We start from the raw sequence: 22,604 nt of genomic DNA on the forward strand, positions 1-22,604 counted from the left end.
CCAGTTAGTTACTACAGTAACATTCTGCAAACCCGGGGCCAGCACTCAAATTTTTCAAATCTGAATGTTAGTCATTGCAGCCACATTTGCAGGTGGTGCTCTGTGCCAAAGATCTGTTTCTGATGAGGTCCAACTGTGCGTTATCTCTGCAGGGAGAGCTATGGGGAATGGGATAGATCACCGGGTGCTTTGAATACGCATTTATCTTCTTAGTTCAGATAGATAAAGGCACCAGTTATTTATGTGCTCTACTGAGGGCCAGGACATACACTTTCCTACTTGGATGAAACAAGAATGTCAGCATTAGCAGGTAAGTTATTTGCTGATAAGGGAGTTTAACTCGCATTAAGTGTATTTACATGAAAACACGCTCAATTATGTGCAACGCCTTTTCCTTTTAAATCCAAACTAATCCCTGAGGCCTTGCATTGGGCCACATATCTCTGGAGATCAGAGGGGCCAGCCCCCCCCTGACAAGGTCCTGGTCTGACAGGGTCACCTCTGCCATCACACATGCATGTGGGATAGTAGCACACTTAATGCTGTTGGTCAGAACACGGGCAGAAAGCCGTGGGACTCCAGAGTGACCCTTCACAAAACTGTCTACTTGCTTATAACCCAGATACCACACCCTGAACTATTAGGACAGCCTCTGTGTCTTCTTTGTACTTGAAAGGCCCCTGGCTGTCAGAGCTGGAGGACCTTGCTATGGGATGACCTCTGCAGCCGGCTGCCAGCCACCCGTGCAGAGCGGGGTGAAGGCTCAGCTGCTCAGCTGCAGGCTCTTCCTGAAAGTGAATTCAGTGAGCAGATTTCCCGTTCAAAACCCACACATGAACTTTGAAGTCTGAGCCCATTTTGGGTGAGCCAGTGCGAGGCTCTGCGTTGCTGGTGCGCTGCCAGCTGGGCTGTCTGCACCAGGGCGGATCCCCACACTCTCGCCCCTCTCCTCTCCACCCTTTCCACCCTGGTCAGGCAAGGAAAGCCTTTAGGAGACTACACAGCAAGCAAACAATGCTCCACAAGGGGATTCAGGAAACCCCACATTCTGTTCCACATGACCTCGATGAAGTCATGATCCTTCTGTTTCCCTTTCCACCTACACAGGGCTTCTCCACTCAGACTCAGCGATTCAGATCAGTCAAGCAATGCCTGCTGTTGCCAGCCTGCTGACAACATGAGAGCAGCCTCCTGTGCAGCTCAGCCAAGAGGGTGCCCAGGGCATAAGACCTGCTCTCAGACTGCTCGACAGAAGGCACTGCTTGGAGCCAATGCTGCCTTCAGATCTTCCTAGAGAAGTATTTTGCACTCACCCAAACTGAAAAATAGTATTTTGTAGCTTTTTTTTTTTTAAATATAGTTTAAAAAAAATCACTGGAACTCATTTCACTGTAGAAGGCAACTAAGCTGGCATTTGTGTAAGACTTCCCTTAAACTAAAACAGCAACTCATTAGCCAGAGAAGAAATCAGAAGACACATCATTCACTTAAATTTCTACTCAAGTCCACACTGGCTAGAGGGGAGGCACGGACATGGGTCACTTCTATGGCACCAGATACTGCAACCTTCATCCCTGGAGGACAAGGACATTCCTTCACCCCGGCAGCAAATGTCTGTGCCACAGTTCTCATGAACAACAAAAACCCAAAAACCACCAGATGCAGTTTTTCTGTCCAGTTCTTTTTTTTTTTTATTTTTAAACTCCTGCTGTTGCTATTTCCTCCCATTGTACAAGTGGAAATGCAGATTGTTTGCTTTGCTTAATGTTTGTCTGTGTTTGACTGCAGACCAGTGGGAAAACAAAACGAAACAAAGAATTGAATTCAAGCCCTTGTGCAAACACGTATTTGAGTATCTACACTTCTGCAGTATCTATGTTACTCACTTGATCAGATTACTGTCCTGAAGCAAAACATGAACCACTGAAGGCTACTCCATTCTTGTGTAAGATTGGACTAGAGATTTATCTCTAGGGATTTTGAAATCTGCCTCTAAAGAGGTCATTTGTGTTGCAATTAGCAAGATTAAGGCACGCACTAAGAAACAGCAACCTGAGAAAATTCCTTGCTAGACATAACATGACAACAGAACTTATCTGTTGTCTTATCTGGGACTTACTTGAAACCAAGGGGCAGAGGAACATCTATTGTCACCCTCGGCACCTTCACCTCATTTAGAGGAGTCTGGGAGGGCAGGCATGAAGAGCTGCCTGTCCACTTCTCCTCTTTTCCTCACACTTCACTGACTAGGACAAAAATCCTGAATTCCCTGCTTCTAAACATCAATATTTACACAAATAGTGGTTCCAGCAGCCTTGCCATTCACTCTGGGTTGAACCAATTGTCAAATCTCCTGACACCTGCTGAAGCCCACCACCATTCCAGCCCTGTGTTGGGAGACAGGGATGTCATCCTGCTGAGGATGCAGCCCTGTACCCATGAAGCTCTGGCCAGAAGCCAGTCCCTCTCAACACCTGCAGCACCCAGCAGGTCCACCATGCCAAAAATCTGTACGATCAGAAAAATAAACAGAGAAAGAAAGAAAGAAAAAAAAAAAAAAAAAAAGGATCTCACTTTGCTGACAGGCCTGTTGAGAAGTTGACTGCAGGGAGAGGTACAAATCCCTCCACCTCAGTGACTCACATCCATCCGCTACAGAACTGCGGGACACTAGAGAAAACCTCCATGCTACACATCCCTGCTACTTGATGTCATGGGCAGTTGGAGGCGTCCCATGGCCCCATCCTGCAGAAGGAAGGTCGTGGCAGGGCTGCAGGTTGGCTGATAGGTGTCCAGGTTTTGGAGCAGGCAGCCAAAGGCGGGACTTTTGGCTCACCAGCACTGCGAAGCTCTGAAGGTCAAGCTGTGCAAAGCAATTACAGACTTTGTGTACAAGATTCATGTTTTAAGCCTGTAACACAGACTTCCCAAACACAAGCTAGTAAGCAAGGCTTTAACTCTGCATGTACATAAGATCTGTTACTACGTGACTGAACTCTTAACAATTATGATTGAAAAGTCCTTCAGCACTCTCGTGAACAATAAGAGTAACTTAGTTGAATTTTATGTTCTGTACAGTGTACAGCATGGACAAGGTTATGTGTGGGTTTAAAATGCACTGCAGCTTTCTGTTTCTCTGTGGAAAGGACAGTAAGGAGGGGAGCACAGAGGGCTCCAGCCCACAGGATGAGAGCTGTAACAAATTTAAAGGTGATGTACTTTTACTCCAGTTCTGCTGGTACTTTTCTTACATGGGTTGCAGTATGTGTGTCTTCACTGATTTCTGCATGAGCCTGCATTCTGCAAAAGACAGTCAGCCCAATGCTAAAACCTGTTACATGGGGGTTTTTGTAGTCTGAGCCTTTCCTCCAGTAGGACAAGTCACGACCTACAGTTCCCTTTACCTAAAGTGAATCCTGAAAGCCAAATACTGCATGGAGAACCATTGTTGAGCTCAGGTCTAAGATCTGCCTAAGGAAAGGGTGCTATTTCAAACAAGTGAAAATTAAAAAGCAAAGTCTACTCCTGGGGTCTTCTCATTAGCTTCTATTTCATGCACCATCTTCACTATAAAGGTACTTAATGGGCACGATTAGTCTGTGAGAAAACACACCAGCCATTAGATTTCTCAATGAGTGGTTCAAGAGATAACTGTAAAGCACTGATCTTTCAGGCAGCTGGTTCCATTCCCTCCAAAATCCTATTGGCCAGATGGTCCACAATTCTCAATGGAGAAAGAGTTACAAATTTGAAAAGATTTTCAGCATCAAATTGTCTCCAGAATGAAACTTGACTATCTTTCTAATTATTCTTAAAAGCAAAGTACACTTGGCTTTTCTAATTAACTAAGAAAGAACAGCGCTTCCAAGTTCACTTTCCTAAAGAAAAATTTGGATTTGAGAAGAGTCCTGATGTTATTTTTTCTAAACTGACCTAATTAGCTACATAAAGCAGAAGCCTGTGCCTGGTTAAGCTGTAAGGCAAGCTGTAGGTCAGATGTGCAGCAGTAGTTCCTCCACAGCTACGAGCTGCTGCTTTCCAACGCTGTGTCTTCCAATTTTCTGTAGGGAAGCATAATTTCACAAAAATAGCTAAACGCATTATAGCTGAAGAACCACAGAACTTTAAGCAACGCAGATGGTAATTACCGGTACGTACAAAAAAATAAAGCAGAAGCTAACTGTAGGAAGAGCTGTTTGCAAAAGGGACCGAGAGTTTCCTGTACCAACCACAGGAGAGCTTTACCAGCGCTCTGAGCTGTGACCTGAGCTTTGCCCCGTGTGAAGGATCTGCCAGCAGTGCTCAGGGCACAGGAAGCCCTGGATGCCCAGCTGCGGTCCCAGCAGGCAGGGCCGGCCCCACGCTGCACAGCCCCGGCCCAAGGCCTGCACTCCTGTGCGTGCTGCTGCCTCCGCTGAAGCCAACAGAATATTCACTGCTGGATTCACTGCATCTGGATTTACACTATAACAGCCAAATTTCTTTAAGCGAATCCCACTTTGCGCCAAGTTTTACTACCCAAAGCTACTGCCCATTGGAAATTAGTCTCTTCGTATGGCTGTGGATGTAGGGCAGATGGAAACAGAAAGCACTTGCTATCCTGACTGACTGTAGACAGGCATGTGCTCACTGTCATATGCATGTAGTGATAGGACGAGTGGAAATGGCTTTAAACTGGCAGAGGGCAGATTTAGACTAAATATTAGGAAGAAATTCTTTGCTGTGAGGGTGGTGAGACACTGGAACAGGTTGCCCAGAGGCTGTGGATGCCCCATCCCTCGAAACATTCCAGGCCAGGCTGGATGGGGCTGTGAGCAGCCTGCTGTCGCAGGAGGTGTCCCTGTCTATAGCAGGGGGTTGGAACAAGATGATCTTAAAGGTCTCTTCCAACTCAAACCACTCCATGATTCTATGATTCTTTTTCCCTCACTCAGGATGTCATATCAAACTTTCCCAGTCAGGAAACATTGTTAACTTGTATGACAGCAAACACTACAAAATCCAAGGTGCTGTAGATAAATGTGCACACAGACCCACATTTTCCAAACTGAAATGCATGGGCTCAGTCCCTGAAGCTACAAGCGTCAGTGAAGCTGCACCACAACCTTTCTTGTGACTCAGTTCCAAACCCAGTTCTCATTTTCTCAGCTCTGAACACTATCTACTCATTTGGAGATTCTAATGGCAATAGGCTGTCCAGACAGCTGCAGTCCATCACAAAGCAGCTGTCATGAAAGAAAAAAACCCCAACAAAACAGAACAGCAAAACAACCTAAACATTCCACGAAGCATCCAGTGAATGCAGGCAGCTGAGGGGAGAAATGCCTCTATCAGTAGCAGCGTGTGTCTGTAACCTGGCTTATGTGTGTAAGATAAACTTCCCAAAGTGGCACTCCTGCCTAAACGCCTTCCTCTAATTGTATTCACATTAGACTTCACTCTAAAAGTTTAACCTTCCACCAGTTTAAAAATAATTTCCTTTTGCAGCTTCCTTGCACGTGCTGTCATCCACACCCAGACGCAAAAATGCACCACCAACAACTCGTTGCTCCTTAGGATAAATTTGGTACTAAGTACAGAAGGAAAACTGCGCAGGGCCAGCTAGAACTCTACAGCACTGCCAGTGCACGTATTTAGATATCACAAATACCAGGTTTCCACAAACAACTAAAATGTCTTTCAAAAAAATAAAGAGCATACAAAAACAACACATGAGCAAATCTATTTCCTGAGTGCTTTCTACTGCCTTCTAGTTTCTGAACCTTTGGGGGCAGAGAGGGATATGGAATTACAAAGATCTGCAAGCTTTCCTCCTGTATCAAAGCCAGACGCTTAGCCAAGTTTCTTGCTCTCCCGAGAAAACTAGGTTTAGAGGACTGCGCTGCCCTTGCGTCCACCCATGCTTTAACCCGTCAACACATTTCAACCCCAACTGACAGACAGAAGCCACAAAGACAAGCGAAATCCACCGTACTCTGTGAGAAGTGCAGATAAGCCTCTCACCCTCCGAAGAGGAGGGCTGAGCACGGCAGCACGGCTCCCTGCCCCACATTGCCTGCTGGCTGCCTGCAACCAGTCCAGCCCACCCTGCCCGCAGCACAGAGGCACACAGGCAGCCCAAGCTGCAGCAGCGCCAGGCCGTGCCCGTGGGCTAGCACAGACCACGAAGGACTCGGCAAAGGAACTGGACTGTCGAGGTTAGGAGTGAACAGGGTAAGGAAGGACAAACTTCCAAGCAACTGCATTTCCCCACCTCCCCCTCCCCCCAAAAAGTATAAACTTCAGGACTTCCTTCAATGTAAAAACTGATATATCATCAGCACTTGCAGGCTTCTCACCCTTAGTCTTAGCAGTAACACTATGAAAGTGCTATCATGTTTGCACCACTGTAGGTTATAGAACATATGTATTTTTGACATCTGCTTGCCCAAGAAAACAACTATGTACCATAACAGAAGCATTAAAGAAACCCAAATACCAGCAGGGAAGGGGTTCTGAAATCAGGCAGGAAATGGCTCATCAGCACCGATTTTTATTTGCCACTTATCTGCCCGATGAGTGCAAGGTGAGCAACCTCCCGTCACTGCTAGCATTTTACATCCACTTGGAAGAAATAAAACAAATGACATCACCGGAAAAGGACTGGAAAAAAAACAAAGTTCCAAATAATTATTTTTAAAGACTTGGCTCGCAGACGTGGTTGACCCAGTTAAATCAGAAATGTATTTCCAGCTCAGTTTTGTTAAGTGTGGACATGCTCACTGCCTTGCATCGCTTTTGTTTGCCACTTCCTTTTTGCTGATCCATCCAGACATCATTTTCCAAAGTGCTCTGCATAACTTTGACCCTGCAGTTTCACAGTGGCTTTAACAAATGAAGAAATGAAGAGAGAGATTAACGCTGAGTTCTTTTACCTGGGCGACCTATGGTATGGAATCTGCCTTAGCAAGGAGGTTGGACTCAATGATCTCCTGGGGTCCCTTCCAACCTCTGTAATTCTGTGATTCTGAATTTTTCCTTTACCAGGTTTGAAGATTTGTGTTGTTATTGTTATTTTTAAATGAAGAATTTGGTTTAAGAAAGTCGGCAGTTAACAGTGGTGAAAAGCCTGACTGGTGCTAGGCTACCCACACTAACAACCCCAGGCCAGAGCTGGGGGTGGATGCAGTTGGTGGCTTTGCCCTTGCAGCAGCCATACACAAGGGCATGTTTCTGTGGCAAGGCAACAACATTTTACCTGCTAATGCTTCCTATTGTTTTTGCCAAGGAAGTCAAGAATAATAACGTACGAAGCTATTTTCTGCCAAACCACAGGAGCACTGCTGTTCTGCTTCATCACCAGCTCCATGCACACACCCAGTTATGTAAAAGCAGCAGCAGAGATTGTACAAATCAGCCCAGAGCAAGTGGGTTAGAAATGCCAGGCCTTAGAAGCACGTCTGCAGCAGTGAATGGCTACACTGATGGCAAGCACAGATACGGTAAACAGAATAACGGGGAAAAAATAAAAAATCCAGGGGCAAAAAGCTCCACATCATCTCTTATACTTCATACCCTGCTCACCAATGAAGCTTCCTTCAGTGGGTGATGAACCACAAACGTAGGCATCTGCAGCCAGGCCACGAGCCAGACTTAGCTTATGAGATCCCAGCCAACCCTAGGAACACCTAGAGAAGAGCACAGTCAGCAGCCTGCTGGGGGGTGAAAAGTGCAGAAGCAGCCAGCTTCCCCGTTTCTCTTTCTGACCATGCTCCCTGCTCTATAAAGAGGTCTCTGGAAATGGAAATGCTTCAAGCAGTCTCTGGGGACTTTTTATAAAGCACAATGACTATAGAAAGCAGACAGTTTAGATAAGAAGGGCACTGTATAATGCCATTACTTGCTTGGCAGGAAAGGAAGCCAGAGAGGAAGGAAAACCCACTGCTGGCATAACATACAGCAGTAATCAGAGAGAACAACCCCTCTGGAAGTTCCAGGAGTTTATACACAGTGAGATTCTACCAGCCAGGCTTAATAATCAATCAATAATCACAGCTTATTTTGCACAGTGACATATCCATCCCCACCTCCTCCAGGCCAACAATCCCAGCCTTGCCCCAGCCCAGAGCTGGAGACAGCCCAGCGCCACTGCAGTGTCTGTCAGAGTTGCGCCAGGAGCCCGTCTCAACAATATAAAGCATTCTATACTAATAACATCAAAAAGGTGAGGCCTGCCAGAATTCTGTGCTAAATAATACAGCAACCCCAAAAGCTCAGAGAGCCAAGCTGCCTTTAATCTGCTCGTGGTGACACCCAAAGCCCATCTGTGCGGCAGGCAGGATCAGCGCCATGCGCGCTCCAGGCATCACCCTGGGTTGACAGGGTAACAGACACTTTATTTCCTGGTCAGAGATCTGTGAATTTGAAAGTAGTCAAATGACATCAGAGGAGTTAAACAGGATTTTGTTGTGCCTCTGAGCAGCGTAATGAATGCATCAGGTGTTTTGTAAACACAGCTAAATGCCCGCTCCCCAGCTGACATCACATGCACAGCTGTGTGTGCAGATTCCTGTGCAACAGGAAAACACTAATTTCAACATGCAAGCCATGGCCACATATCATGCAGAGTCTTTTACCAGGTGGGCAGCTAAAAACCGATGTGAAGCAAAGAAAGGAAATCAGGAAGAGAAGGAAGGGTGAATCCTGAATCCTCTCTCTCCAACCCTTATTCTCCAGCACGCAGGATGAGAGACCTGAGTTTCCAGCTTTTGTTTTGCAACTTCCTTTATTCCAAACATTCCCGACTGAAGTCTTCCAAGTGTCCAAGAGAGAGGAAAGCTGGTGCTTCTCTTCATTCCCTCATCCCTTCTCCATGTTCAGTTGGCTACAAGACATTTCGTTTCTCCAGACCCCATCTATTTTGGCCAAGGAAACTTGGGCAGCCAGAAATCCCCTGCATCCTGTGCACATGCACACCTCCTCACCACCATGTGAGCCGGGAGCTCAATGCATCTGGGGAATGTCAGGTGTACTTAGGCTGACATGCACGTGTACAGCAAGCCCAGCGCTGCCCACATGTACTCCACTACAGCACGTTCTGCCATGCCCAAGCTGCCCAGGACTCATAGCTTCTGGGAGCACCCCACACACCCAGTGTCTGTGCTGTCATCCCAGAGCAGCCTGGCAGCCTTCCACCAGAAGAGCTGGCAAAACAAATTCCATGGCTGAGGGAAAAAATCACCCCTCACTGTGTGGATGGAGCAAACGGTCTGGTGCACCCACCTCACGTTTGGTGTTGCAGGGCATGCAGGATGGAAACCCTTCACCTCAGCAGTGGGACACCTCAGTCCCCAATACACACCCCTGCCCCCTAATACTGATATAAGGGAACCAGGCATCTGCTGATGTTATTTGGCTTCTGAATGCAGAGCATTTGCAAAGAAGCCTCTCACGATAAATATTTCATGTTAGATGGGAAAACGCAAATATTAAAGCACAGAATTTTTCTCTTGGTTCTTCTCTTTTTCCATGCTACAAGACAACATCGCGGACAATCTGTGTTAATAATGCATTACAGAGTCCATTACCTAAACCATAGGCATATTTATTTTATATTGTTTTTGTTGCATATTTTAGTATAATTGTTCACATGTGTTAAGCAAAGAAAAAAGGAAGAGTAGAGATAATACTCTAGCACAAATAATCAGTATATTGGTTACTTTTTTGCCTTTATTTTTAAATATGGAAAAAAAACCATGCCAAAATGTAGTATAAACAAGAAAGCTAGAAAGTTCCTCAAGTTCAGTAACATATATTTCCTGAAGACAACATTGTGTTTCTCTTATGTTCGTTTCCTCCGAAATTTCCCATTTGTAACAAAAGAAATAAATAGAAGAAAACCCACCCAGCATCGAAACTGCTGATGACAAACGTAGCAAGTGAGTAACTGTAGTCAGATAATGGGATTTCATCAGCCCCAGTATTCAGCAAACTCAACAAAACGTCCATGTGCTGCCAATGTTCTCACATTCGGCTGTAAACAATCCGCACAAAACGGAAATTCAGCAATGTAGGAGCTCATTAATATTTACATACATCTCACGGCGACGCCAAAGCACTCCAGTGCGACAGCGCCTCCTTTTAGAGCACGCGGCACTAAAGACAACCTATGAAATATTAAACATCCCGCTAAATTAAAATGCACATTCAGACGAAGGAAACAAACAAAAGGCAATATTTGGATGTTTCTGAAGCAAAGTTTCCAAATGAAAGCCAACACGTCTCATAAAACGATGCCACCAACGCTCCTGCTGAGCTCAGTGTGTTCCGACTCAGACGGGGCCGCTTCCGAGCAGCGCGCTGCTCACCACTCCACAGCCAGCTCCCATGCATACCAACTCCTTTCAAACAGAATCACGAGACGCTTCACAAAATAAGGACTGCTCCATCAGAACAGCTGCAGTCACGTGGACAGCCCAGGTCCTCAGGACTTTTTGAGCACCCAGAGTTCCAAGGAAGCTCAGAGCCTTGGCTGATCCTTTGGAAGCCTAGACAAGTACCAGCACAGGAGGAGTTGCTCTGTGCTCATCCTCGCCTCCAAAGCCTGGCCTTCCATCAGGGCAGCAGCGCCTTTGCAGAAACACTGCTGAGACAGAGCAGGGGACAGGCAGAGGGAGGAAGGAAAGCTCCATCGCCTGATCTGCAACTGCCCACGTCAAACCTCTCTCTGACCTCCAAGAAGTACTTCTCTCACACAGCGGGAGTGCCTAACAGGACGGGCTCAGACCACAGGCTGGCTGCACATCAGCTAACATAGTCACGTGTGCAGGGGACTGGAAGGTCACTAAGTTTGCTACGAAGAACGTCTGCTGGATCATCCATTCCCTGAGATCTCAGAAGTTTGTAAGGCTTTGTGCTTTGCTGAGGGAAAAGGAGATGAGGCGGGAATGGCCTTTGAAAATGTGCTTCTAAAACAAATCTCAAAACCTTTCAGGGATTTCACGACGCCAGTAGGGTTCCAAGGGCAGAATCAGAACACAGCAGGCTTTAAAAAATAAAATTAAAAAAAAAAGCCTACTACAAACAGCTGAAAAATAGTTTCTTTTCCAGTTTTATTCCTAAGACCCGCATTTGCAGCTCTGCACAGGCCAGAAAAATTAGCACTGGCCAGCAGACTGAGGGCAGCTGAACACCAGATAAGGTTTTTATCACATTTACGTATGTTATAATTTAAGATCACTTACTGAAAATTGCATTACAATAGAGCAAGGGGCCTACACCTGTGCCCACTGCCTCAGCAAGCTGTCCAACCCAGCTGGCAAAGAAAGCCAGCTTTCTGCCCCACTTCCTCACCCCCCCTCAGAAGGGCAGGATTACTGTCTGTCCCGCCAGGTTCCACTGCTGTCCACCCAGGCAGCTGCAGCCTGAATAGCTGTGCTGTGGCCAGACACTGCCCCACCTGGCTCAGAACCCAGCAGGAAGACAAATGCTGCTTTCTGCTGGGTGCTGGAACTGTAGCACCCCAGGGAACCCCCAGAAAAGCCACACAACAAAGGGGTTGCTGCTGCTGCAAATCAGCTGCGGCCCCATCCTGAGAGCAAGGATTGACCACAAAGCTTCCTGACACAAGTGCTTCTATCTGCTGCTGGATGGCCATCAGAGGGCAAAATTACATCTCTACAGTTACAAGGAGGCAGCTGGTAACACAAGTGCTTGTGGAGCACGTCCAGGGATGGGCAATGAAGCTGTGAGGGCTCCGGAGCACAAGTGTGATGGGCAGCGGCTGAGGGAGCTGTGATGGGTCAGCCTGGAGCAGAGGAGGCTCAGGGGAGATCTTAAAGCACAGCTCCCCGAAGGGAGGCTGTGGTGAGGTGGGGGTCGGCCCCTGCTCCCAGGTAACAGTGGTAGGGTGAGAGGTGACAGCCTTAAGTTGCTCCATGGGAAGTTCAGGCTGGATGTTAGGAAACATTTCTTCTCAGAAAAAGTGATAACGTAGTGGCACAGGCTGCCCTGGGGGCGGTGCAGGCACCATCCCTGGAGGTGTTCCAGAGCCGTGAGATGTGGCACTGAGGGACGTGGTCAGTGGGCAAGCTGGGATGGGTTGGACGAGATGATCTTAGTGGTCTTTTCCAGCCTTAGTGATTCTGTGTTTTCATGATTCTGTGGCATGCCTGCTCCACTGGAGGACAAGCTGGGTGTGAATGTGCCTCACCTCTGCAGAGAAGGCAGAACAAACCACAAGGTGTGTTCCGCAGCTCGAGCAACCCAACGTCCATCCTAAAGGCGTGTGACATTCAAAAAGGTACAGTTACTAAAGCTAGCCTGAACCAGGACTTAACACCTGAAACAACACATTGACTTTCTGCTGTTTAAAATCAAGAGACACTGTCTCACTTATTCAGCCACTAGCTCACGACATGCCCAGAGGTTTTTTGGGCTCCATGTGGTCTGTTTGCCATAAATCTTCCCTTAACCCCGCCAATTCTCTTTAAGGAAGTGATAACAGTAAAACATTTCACAGTAGCGAAGACACAGTAAAACCTCCATGCAAACTGCTGGCCACTGACCCATACCTTCGTGTGGGCACAAACCTGCTGAGCACTCATCTAATCATTGGGGTTCAAAGGGTCCTTAAGGCCCGCCCGGCTCCAACCTCAGTTCAGGATGGGATGCGTCCACCAGCTCGGGCTGCCCAGGGCCCCATCCAACCCGACCTCTAACGCCTCCAGTCAGAAGTACTGAGACCACTGCGCCAGTAGGGACTAACAGCGCAGCTGTGTGCAGGACTGGGGAAATTAAGAGGCTGAACTCGTCTTCTACCATGCTTAAATCATCAGTGCTTTTTTATTTTTTCTTCTTTTTTTTTCTTTCTAGGATATTCTCTTAGCTTCACAGCAGCATGTCCCAGCGCCGACATCCGAGCTCAAAACGCCTCCAGTCTGTGACAGAATGCACTGCGCTCTCCCAGGTGGACATTCAAGTTGAAAACATGGAGGAGCTGGAAGTGGCAGGCCTGACAACAAATTATTTGCAAGGATTTTACTATCCTCTAATGGCTGATATGGCACATCTAATCATTGTACACTGCTCTGCTCAGTCAAACAGCATTTACTGTATTAGAAGCACACCACAGCTGAGAGGCCTTTTTTTCACATTCTTACTCTTCTATTTTTGATAAACTAGCCCTATACTTAAGAATCTTAATTGAATTCCTCTAAAATATTCACTAACTAGAACCAGGACTTCATGACTTGCTAATTAATTCCACATGTATGAGCCATTATTTTAAATTCCCATGCTGAATATTGTTTAGCATTACCATGCAATTAAGCAGAGATAGCAGAGAAGCCAAGATTTAAAAAAAACAAACAACACAAACCCTAAAAAAAAACTGGACTCAGGTTCTGACAACTGAATACACAAGCTATGTTACTTTTTTAAAAATATATGTTCATAAATAAAAGATATTTTCACTACTGCTTTGCTTATTCTTCAAGTCACTTACACACTACCTGGTGACACTGATGTTGGGCATGATGTATCCATTAAGATTAACAAGTCCTGCACACAGCACCCAGGTGTAAAAAGCCATCAGGAATATAAGATATAGAGTACTTCCAGTCTAGAGAAAACTCCCTTCCAGAAACACAAGGGTGATCTAAAGAAAGGTAAGCTCCAGCTGCTCTTCAACTCCAGCACATCTCCCCTCAAGGTCTGGAAGCATAAGCAAACCTTACTGACCTGTTACACAAGCATGGGCTTTCACAAAGCTGAGGATTGAGGAAATAAGATCCCAAATTGTTCACGATGCACAATGATGCCTTGAGAACTGGCCACACTGGAGTCACTCATGAGAAACAGTTTGAGTTGACGCCTTTAAGTAGCTTCTCAGATGGTTTAATGGGAAGTCCAAGACAGAAAATTCCAGCACTGGCAGGTACCAAGCGATACCAAGTGGGATGGCAACCCCTCTAGGCACACTCAGCCTCTGAGATGCGCTCACAAGCCCCACAGCACGTCAGGTCTCATCACGATGGCACTAGCACATATCAAGGTCAGACTTTTTCCTTAACAAAGCCCCTGCTGCCAGGATGAGCAGCTCAAATCCACCGGCTGCTCACACTGCTGAGCCCAGGACACGCACACCTACCTGCTGACTTCCGTCGGTACGCTGCTGCATACTTTCTTACACGCTGCTCTCTGCCATTAACTCACTGTGCACGATCATAGAGTCACAGAATCACAGAATGGCCTGGGTCGATAATCAACAGCGCCACTAAAAACCCAAGGATAGAAATGAATAGACAAACACTGCTACCAACTGTTTGTGAAGCAGAAGCAGTGTTCTGTCATCTCTATAAAGAACAACCACTTGTCTGACCAAAATCTCAGTGCCTTGAAGGCTGAGATTGGCTTTAAAAGCATAACTGACCACAAATGTTAACAAGATGCCCTGAGATGATATGACATCTGTAATCTCTCTTGGCAGTAGTCTGGAGACTGTTTCATTTCAGCTGCGAGAGGCATCCATCATGTGGCTGCTCCTGACTGCCCCAAAGAGAGCTCTTGGGAGTTTTCAGCCTATTCACGTTCACCTTCTGGACTGCAATGGGCACAATGGTAACATTCCTTAACTTGAGCCTTCCCTTAACTGCCTGAGGCACTGCCATCACACTTTGCAATTTAGCATGGTCTTGTGATCTTCCCATGGAGTATCAGATCTTCCTGAAAAACCACACTGCTTTTCCCCTTCCCCCTGCTCTCAATTACTTCAGCCATTCAATGAAAATTAATATGAAGAGCTCAGCAGACAGACAGCAAATTAAGACAAACTGAAAAGTCGTATTTGTGCCTCACAACACCCCTGCCACCATAGCTCAACAGCAGAGTAACTCATCACTCACATCAACCACTGAAGTATGGTTCAATGCCAAGAAGCAGCCGTATAAAAAAACAAAAAGGCACTTCCTTACGCAGACTTGATTCTTTTACATATTCAGCATCTTATCTGACTATATAGAAATAAAGGCATTGGTTGTGCAGAGAGACTGCAGGGTAGTTCTGTTGCTTCTCATCTTTGCTAATCCCCAGCAAGAACACTGCTTTGTCTCCATCAGTTGCGTTACGGGGAATCCACATCTTCCTTTTTCAATTTCACAGCCCCCAAACAGCACTCCTCTCAAGTTCTCCATGCCTTCAGACTCTGTGACAAACACAATCATTCTGCATGCCAAACAGCTGCAGATCTGTCATGGTTTTCCAGCAGTCTTCAAGACCGTACTCCAAAAAGTCAGCACCTGGATCATGGCAAAGCCACAGGCCTCTCATTCCCCATTCTGCCCAAAGATGCTGGCCCCAGAAGAGGGATAATCTACCTCGTTATGATGAAGGGAAGTCAGACACCCCAGCCTCTCCACACCAGCAAATGAACAGTGTGTACAGTTGCTGACTTCATTCAACTCACGAAAGCCTTCTCAGAAGGCTGAGGACTGCCACAGTCCAGCTGAACCAGTAGGATTAGGAGAAATTCATCTTGTTAACTCTACCTTGATGACTGAAAAAAAACCAAAACAATATGGAAGCTATAAACAGAATCCTAAACATCTCTTCCAGAGTTGGACCACATGCTCAAAAGCAGTGTCTGACTCAAACAACACATCCATGTCAGGTGCCCAGCTCTCCCTTTCCCTACTCACCCACCAGAAAACTGACCCTGCAATTAAAGTAGAGCACTGAAAATTAAAAGACAGAAAAGACATTAACAGGCTTCTGTGGAAGCCACACACAACGAAACTCAGAGCTGAAATCTTTGCAAAAAGTACTATTTCACACACATGCACAAAATTACAGTTCAGTTACTACTAAACACACAAGAACAGACAGAGCTAGAGCTGAGACTGCTCCTCATCAAGGCAGACACACAATCACCATCCGGTTCTTCACAGTAGTAGAGTACAACTGTGAAAGGAAAACAAGAGCATCCCTATAATTAAAGTCCTGGAGGTAGTGGGAGTAGGCAAAGGGTTATCCAGGAGGGGACACTGCTAGCTCTCCAGTGCAAGACAGAGCCTTGGGCACTGGTGAAGACCAGTCTGCTCCCCCACTATGCTTGCAAAGGCATTCCCTCTAACAGCACACTGCTGCGTCACCATAATGCAGCAACTTCTAGCAAATGAAAAAGATGCTATTGTCTCCTACATTGCTTCCCACAGCTCTACTGCTGCTCCAGAGGACAGCAGCTTCTCTTCTGAGCTGCTCTGGGAAGCAGTTACAGGGCGAGGGGGCTGCAGCTCAGAAGGGAAGCGAAACCCCAGAGTTTGCGGGTGACACAAATCTCACTTCCTTCCAGAGGACAGCGCCAAGCTCACAGCAGAGCATGCAAAGCCCAGGAACTTCTCTTTGCAATCAGTGGAGAGGGTGCAGGGCCTGGATGCTACCCGACCTGCACTTCAAGCCTCAGGAAGCGGGGGCATGAAAGAGCAAATATGCATACTTCTCCAGCTGCCCCAGATGCCTCCACTAAAACAGCCACCGCCTGCCCTTCCCTGGTCTCACCCAGAACTGCTCCGTGCATGGCTCTGTTCTTCAGACTTTGTCACCTGGAAGCAAGCAATTAGCTGAAAAACTCATCCGTCATGTCAAGAGATAATGAAGCCCAAGTCTCATGACTTCTAAGCACTATCAGCACTTTTAATATCTAATTCATACTTTTCCAGAGGTTGCCAATGCTGGCATGGTTACACCCCACTACTGCGTAAGTTGTCAACAAACCCTCTAGCTTTCAGGCAGTCATTATTCGCAAATCCTGACTTTATGACATTTGTAGACAGCTCGGTGTTATCACCAGTGCATTTATCCCCCTTCCATTTCATTTAGAGGACACTGAACTGGAACTGGTCCGGAACAATTCACTACAAACAACATCCTCCTCCAGCAAATCTGTTAAACATTGTTTTTTAAATCCAACGATAAATCTCCCAAGTTTTATTTTCATTTTTATGCAGCTGCATTTATTAAAGCGCAGAGCCTTCTGAGTCATCTTCAGAGCCAAGCAAACAGTTCAGTAATCTTGAACATACTTTATTTAGCTTGAAATACACTTTACTTTGATACTGTGTGTATCTATTTCTGAACGCACGGATGAATCCGATGCCTCCAAAACATGAAAACATGCACTAGTGACACGACAATATATGGACAACCAGCACTGCTTTACAAATTATGGTCTCAAGCTTACACTCTAACTAGATAAAGTGAAAAATAATTACAATATGCTCCATCAGTCCTAGCAGTGAAAAAGCAAAGGGAACATCAGTGCCCAGCTTCTTATGGTCCTTTCAGAAGCTGTGGTACTGCAGGTCGGGCCCTCGTGCTGCTGCCACGTTCCCAGACCCAGATCTCCTCATCCACAGACAGCAGACCTTGCTCTCACATGTTCAGTGGAGAGCAGCCTTCGGTACAGTTTTTAATCTTTACTGTCAATATTCCTTACTTGTTTTTCCAGTGGATGTCTAAGAGATCCACACGGTCACACAGAACATTTTCTTTGGCAGCAGAGGAGTGAGCTGCGCTGCTCCTTCCTGCTCCTGCCATGATTAAGCAGCTGATTCACTCTCGACATCCTTACAAGATGACCAGATTGAATCTTTTTTTCTCCTAGTATAAAATAAATCTAGGCAAAGACATAAAGGCCTCTTTCAGAGGCCACTTGGGAGTTTTCAGACCTTTTACAAGAACAGATGTCAATGGTTCCACCAACACAACACCCCTACATGCCTCCTGGCTTCACACAAACTATACAAACCCCCCAAGTTTCCATCTTTAATGTCATAATGTTCATTATCTGAATGATAAATCTCACAAATGACGCAGACCAACAGTTACACAAGAAAAATTCTGTTTTCTGACAGAAAAATAGAATAAAAACATATATGGGAAGGCAGAAACTTCCCCAGAACGTCTTTCAGGTCTTTTTAGAAAGTGTCTATACTTTCACGTGGGAACCGAAAGGTGATCGCAGCAGATTGCAGCCAGGAGATGGACTCTGAGATGCAATGTGTGGCCATGTGTTGGGGGCCCGGTGCTGGAGCAGCCTGCCCAATGCTGAGGCTCACGGCACAGCAGTCTGGAGCAGCAGGACTCGAGGGAGAACAGCACCAGACAGCTTCCTCCCGTGCCGCTGCTCTTCCCTCCTGCCGCCACCCCGATCCAGCAGCATGGCCCTTTCCTTCCTTCCTGTCTTATTTCTCCAAATCAGAGCAACACAGACCCAGTGCACTATTTTATCCCTTAGATTGTCTTGACCACTTCCTTCAGGCAAGTTCTTACACCTCAAAGCATGCACAGCGCATGTAACATATTATTGGCAGACAAGGTTTAATTGCTGCAGTTTCGTGGCCAGTACGCCTGCTTTGGCACCAACCTGACAAAGGTAACACAAAGCAAACACCTGGCAGCCTGGCTACTTCACACCTCTGTGCTGGAGAGCAGTGCTGCAGCAGTGTGTGCAGGGCTCCCACACACCCCAGGCCAAGTTCAGCCATCGCCAATTTCAGTTGTGCCTGTCAAACAGTTGTGAAGATGAAAAAAATAACCACAGGACAGAAGAAGGGCAAAGGGAGTAGCAGAGCCAGCAGCCAAACGATCTGCGGCAGGACTGAAGGCAGGCTGGGAGGAAGGGCACAGCTGATGGAGACAGACAGACAAACCAGGCTGCTAACGGGACAACACAGCTCCCAGCAGAGCTCATTTCTGCTTTAGGAAACACGGCTTTATAGAGATCACCATCATAAAATAAAGAGAAGCCCAAACCTTATAGACTTGTCCATACGTCCCATTGCCAACAACCTGCACCAGTTCAAATATTCCCGCAGGGTCCTGCAAAAAGCAGAAAGAAAAGAACATCACTTGCAGCAAAGCAAACACATCGTAATGGAGTGCAACTATTCACAATCAAAATGAAAATGTCTGTGGCATGTCTCTTAATGGTGTGTATTATACACTAAATGGGGAAATAACTGGTAAGTAAGGGTTCAAGAAATATATTTCTATCAAAGTTTCCAGTCAGATTGCTCGAGATAACTCAGAAGATTCAAAGCACGGCAATAGAGCAGATGGAACAAACAAATGGGAATGCAGGAGGAATACGAGCATTCAATTGATTCAGGTTAGCAGTAGAGCAAGCTTCAAAACACAAAGCTAGTCTGGAGGCTGAGCTGCTGTCCTCTGCTATGAAATGCTTGGCATCAGCAAGGCAACGATGGAAAGAACCTCTGTAATGGAATAGAAAGGTGCTACACAAAGCTCAGGCCTGACTGCCTTTCAGAAAGGAGATGGAGCATCCCAAGCAACACAGGAACACCACACAGGCTGAAAATGCTCAGCTGGCTGTTCTGCAAACATAACACGGTGAAGTTGAGCAATGTACTGAAGTCTTGGTTTTGAACGCAAACCAGATTGCTGTTTGTCTTCATGGAAGATCCACGTGCCAGCAGTCAGTGTGCCACAAGAGCCAGTGCACGTCCTGCTGGTTTAGCACCAGTTACCCCAACACCAGCTGGTTATGAGATCCCACAGCTTTGCAGATGGAGGAGGAACATCCCATTGCAAGGCACGGGCAAGGAACTGTTTGCTCCTGCATGAGTGAGCACATTAATAAATCTGTACCTTCAGTACAGAAACTCACTTGAGATCTATGTAAAAACATTAAGAAACCAGTTTCCTGGTTTCTGAGCCATTTTATCAGTCCTGCTCATTTCTTGGGACGATTTCATTGTGAGATGTATATATTAGTTCCATGTGTCAGTTTTACCACATCTGTTTCAGCAATCTGTCATGCCAGTCAACGCATATCAGTACCGCTGAGGGAGGCGATACAAAAAAAGCAACCTTTACTTCAATTTCTGTGACACTACATGAAAACTTTTTTTTTTTAAATTGTAGCAAGCTACTTCTCCACTCCACTTACATGGTATTCTTTTAATATAAATATTGCCTTCGTCATATCTCACGTGGAAATTTTTACTTACAGAATATCCCAGAGGGAATACGTGGGCGTTTTTCTGAGCAGAATCTGCCCCCCCTGGCACGGCTATCATGATAAATGGCAGCAGCTTCCACTGCCAGGGCAACACAACAGGGACTCTTCCACAAGCCGGGGAACCCATGACTGTCAACTTCACAAAACATTTTTTTGTACCAGGGCCTCCTGGTGCATGACATCCCTGTGCACGACATCCCGCTGCTCACACCTCTCCCCTGGGAAGCTTGCTCTCTGCTCCTGTCCCTCTCCTGCAGAAAGCAGTGCTGCTGAATTGCAGTGCATGCATGGGACACAAAGCCTGGAAAGAGCTAAAGTGCATTTTTCAACTCAAAGGACGTTTCCACCCCTCTCATTTAACTGACTGCCCTGCCCTGACTCTTCTCCTCTGCATTTGTTTATTATGCAAATACAATCATTTCACGTGCCTCAGAATCTGCTTCCCACTCTCCCTCCACTCTATTTCATTCTGATATAGCATCCTAGTAGCTCATTTCAGGAGCCTTCAGACACTCCAGGAAAAACCCACACAATTACCTAAAATAAATGACAGCATTAACTTGAATATAGCTGAAATCCTCCCCATCCTCGCAGGCCAATGGAGCACTAACGCTGCTAGCCTCCGCAGCTCCGTGCACAGCCAAAATACTTGGCCATTTCCTTTTTAATGAAGATGCAGGAGTGAACTGAGCCTAGGAATCATAAAAGATATTAATTTGGGCTCTCACTTTGGTCCTTGGATTGTCCTTGTTTGCTTGGCCATCAGCACAGCATCCTCTGCTGGCAGAGCCCCCACAACCAGCTAGCTTCCTAATTACCTGGGAGCCAGCACCATCGCTGCTGCAGTGCTTCCTCACAGCTAGAATCTGGGACCCTTGATCCACCTAACCCTTCCCAGCCAGCCCCTGCACGTCACCAGCTTCACTGTGACAGATGCCAACACCTTGGCCTGGACATCCATCACTCTGAGGTTAATTACTGTAAGGCACAGCACCATATGGTGAGCTTCTTGCCTTCCTGCAAGTTCATGGCAGAGTGCTCCAAAGGCAGCAACACAACTGCTGGCACAGAGGCAACACAGCCATGTCCACTTCCACTGCAAGGTAGAACGAAAGCCCACGTGCGCAGCAGGAGCCTGCCCAAATGCACTACCTTGCAGGTAACGACAGGTGCCTGAAGCCCAGGTTTCTGTGTTGGGCACCTCTGCCATCAGCAGTTTTTTAACCACCTGACTGCCCCAGTGAACCCACACTTGGAAAGTCTGCAGTTGCCACTGTCACAGCAGGGCAGGGCTGCACCAGGATGCTCCTGCAGCATCTGCAACCCAAAGCGCCTTGGTCCAGGAACAGGGACAGGACACAGCAAGCAACTCTGGGGCAGGGTTAGCTGGTGCTGGAGAATGGCCTGACTGCAGCTGACCAGACTCCCCCAGGAACCAAGGGTGAGTGGAAAGGAAGCGGCCATCCCTGCTTGGTGTGCGTGGGCCTGGCTCCCCTGTGCACTGAGCACAGTCCAGCACAGATCCCCCCCCGGACCTTTGCCCCTTCTGCTGAGGACCAGGCCCACACTGCACAGCCTCAGTGAGGCTTCTCCTCGTGCAGGGCTTTACACGAAGCCTGCAGGCTACCTGCAGGACATTGCGAGCTTAAACTGCTTTCTTATCGCTTACTAAAGGAGATCAGATTCAGCTGCTATGCTCAGAGACTCGCGCTGCTCCGAGCACAGCTGGGCTAAAGCCCTACTCCCAGCCGGCAGCTCCGTGCCAACCCCGCGGCCGCTCCCGACCCTGCTGCTGCCTTTCTCCCTCTGCCTCCTCTCTAGAGCACTCTCCCTACCATGTGATTTTGTGCAAAGCCTTTTCCCAACCCTCTTTCTTCGATATTTTTAGCCAGCAGCTCTCTGCGCTCCCTCCGGCCGCGTTCCGTCCCAACCCAACGCTTCCCCGCGCGGTGCCCGGAGCAGCGCGGGGCCGTCACACACCGGCGGGGCGGCTGCCAACGCGGCCAGACTTCGGGCGACGTGAAAAGACAACGAGAAGCGCACGATCACAATGAGAAAAACGGAGTAAAGCGCTCGCGGGCTGACTCGTTAGCTCCACGACCTCCCTCCCGGCGCTATTTTCTCCGGCACCCCTCACGTCCCGCTCGCCGCCCCGCCCCGCCGCCCTTACCCGCAGCGCGGCCAGGTCGATGCCGTCCAGGCTGCGGGCGGCGCACTGCCGCTCCATGGCGCGCCGCGGCTAACGGTCCGCTCCGGTCCGCCCGCCTCGCCTCAACCCGCGCCCCGCGGGCGGCCCGCGGCGGCCCGGCCGTGCTCCGGCGAGCGCAGGGAGGCGGGCATGCCCGAGCCGGAACGCCCTCCCCGCTCAGCGGGCCGGGAGGCAGCCCCGGGGCCGGGCGGCCGCGGGCAACTTTCGCGGAGACATTTCCTCGGGCCAACTTTGCGAGGAAGTGACGCGGCTCGGCGTGCCGCGCCGGGGGCCACCTGCACGCCACGAGCGGCCCCCGCCCCGAGGGGGGTGCGCACGCGCCGCCCCACGCCCTGTGCCGGGGCGAGGCGAGGCGAAGCGCGCTCGGGGTCCGGCCGT

At 47.8% G+C, this 22,604-nt stretch overlaps 1 protein-coding gene across 2 annotated transcripts in view; it reads right to left on the bottom strand.

Annotated features, from left to right (window-relative positions):
* Nucleotides 1-22,323, bottom strand: part of NRK (Nik related kinase) — a 96,406-nt gene extending 74,083 nt beyond the window's left edge. For both annotated transcript variants that reach the window (XM_052673116.1, XM_052673114.1), the window contains exons 1-2: nt 22,188-22,323; nt 18,790-18,855 (exon numbers count right to left, since the gene is read on the bottom strand). In XM_052673116.1, coding sequence (XP_052529076.1) covers nt 18,790-18,855; nt 22,188-22,244 — 123 coding nt within the window. In that variant the 5' untranslated portion in view covers nt 22,245-22,323. The remainder of the gene's footprint in view (nt 1-18,789; nt 18,856-22,187) is intronic.
* Between the last annotated feature and the right edge of the window lie 281 nt (nt 22,324-22,604).

The sequence above is a fragment of the Tympanuchus pallidicinctus genome, unplaced genomic scaffold (genome assembly GCF_026119805.1).
Source record: "Tympanuchus pallidicinctus isolate F22 unplaced genomic scaffold, pur_lepc_1.0 scaffold13, whole genome shotgun sequence".
Taxonomy (NCBI): Eukaryota; Metazoa; Chordata; class Aves; order Galliformes; family Phasianidae; genus Tympanuchus; species Tympanuchus pallidicinctus.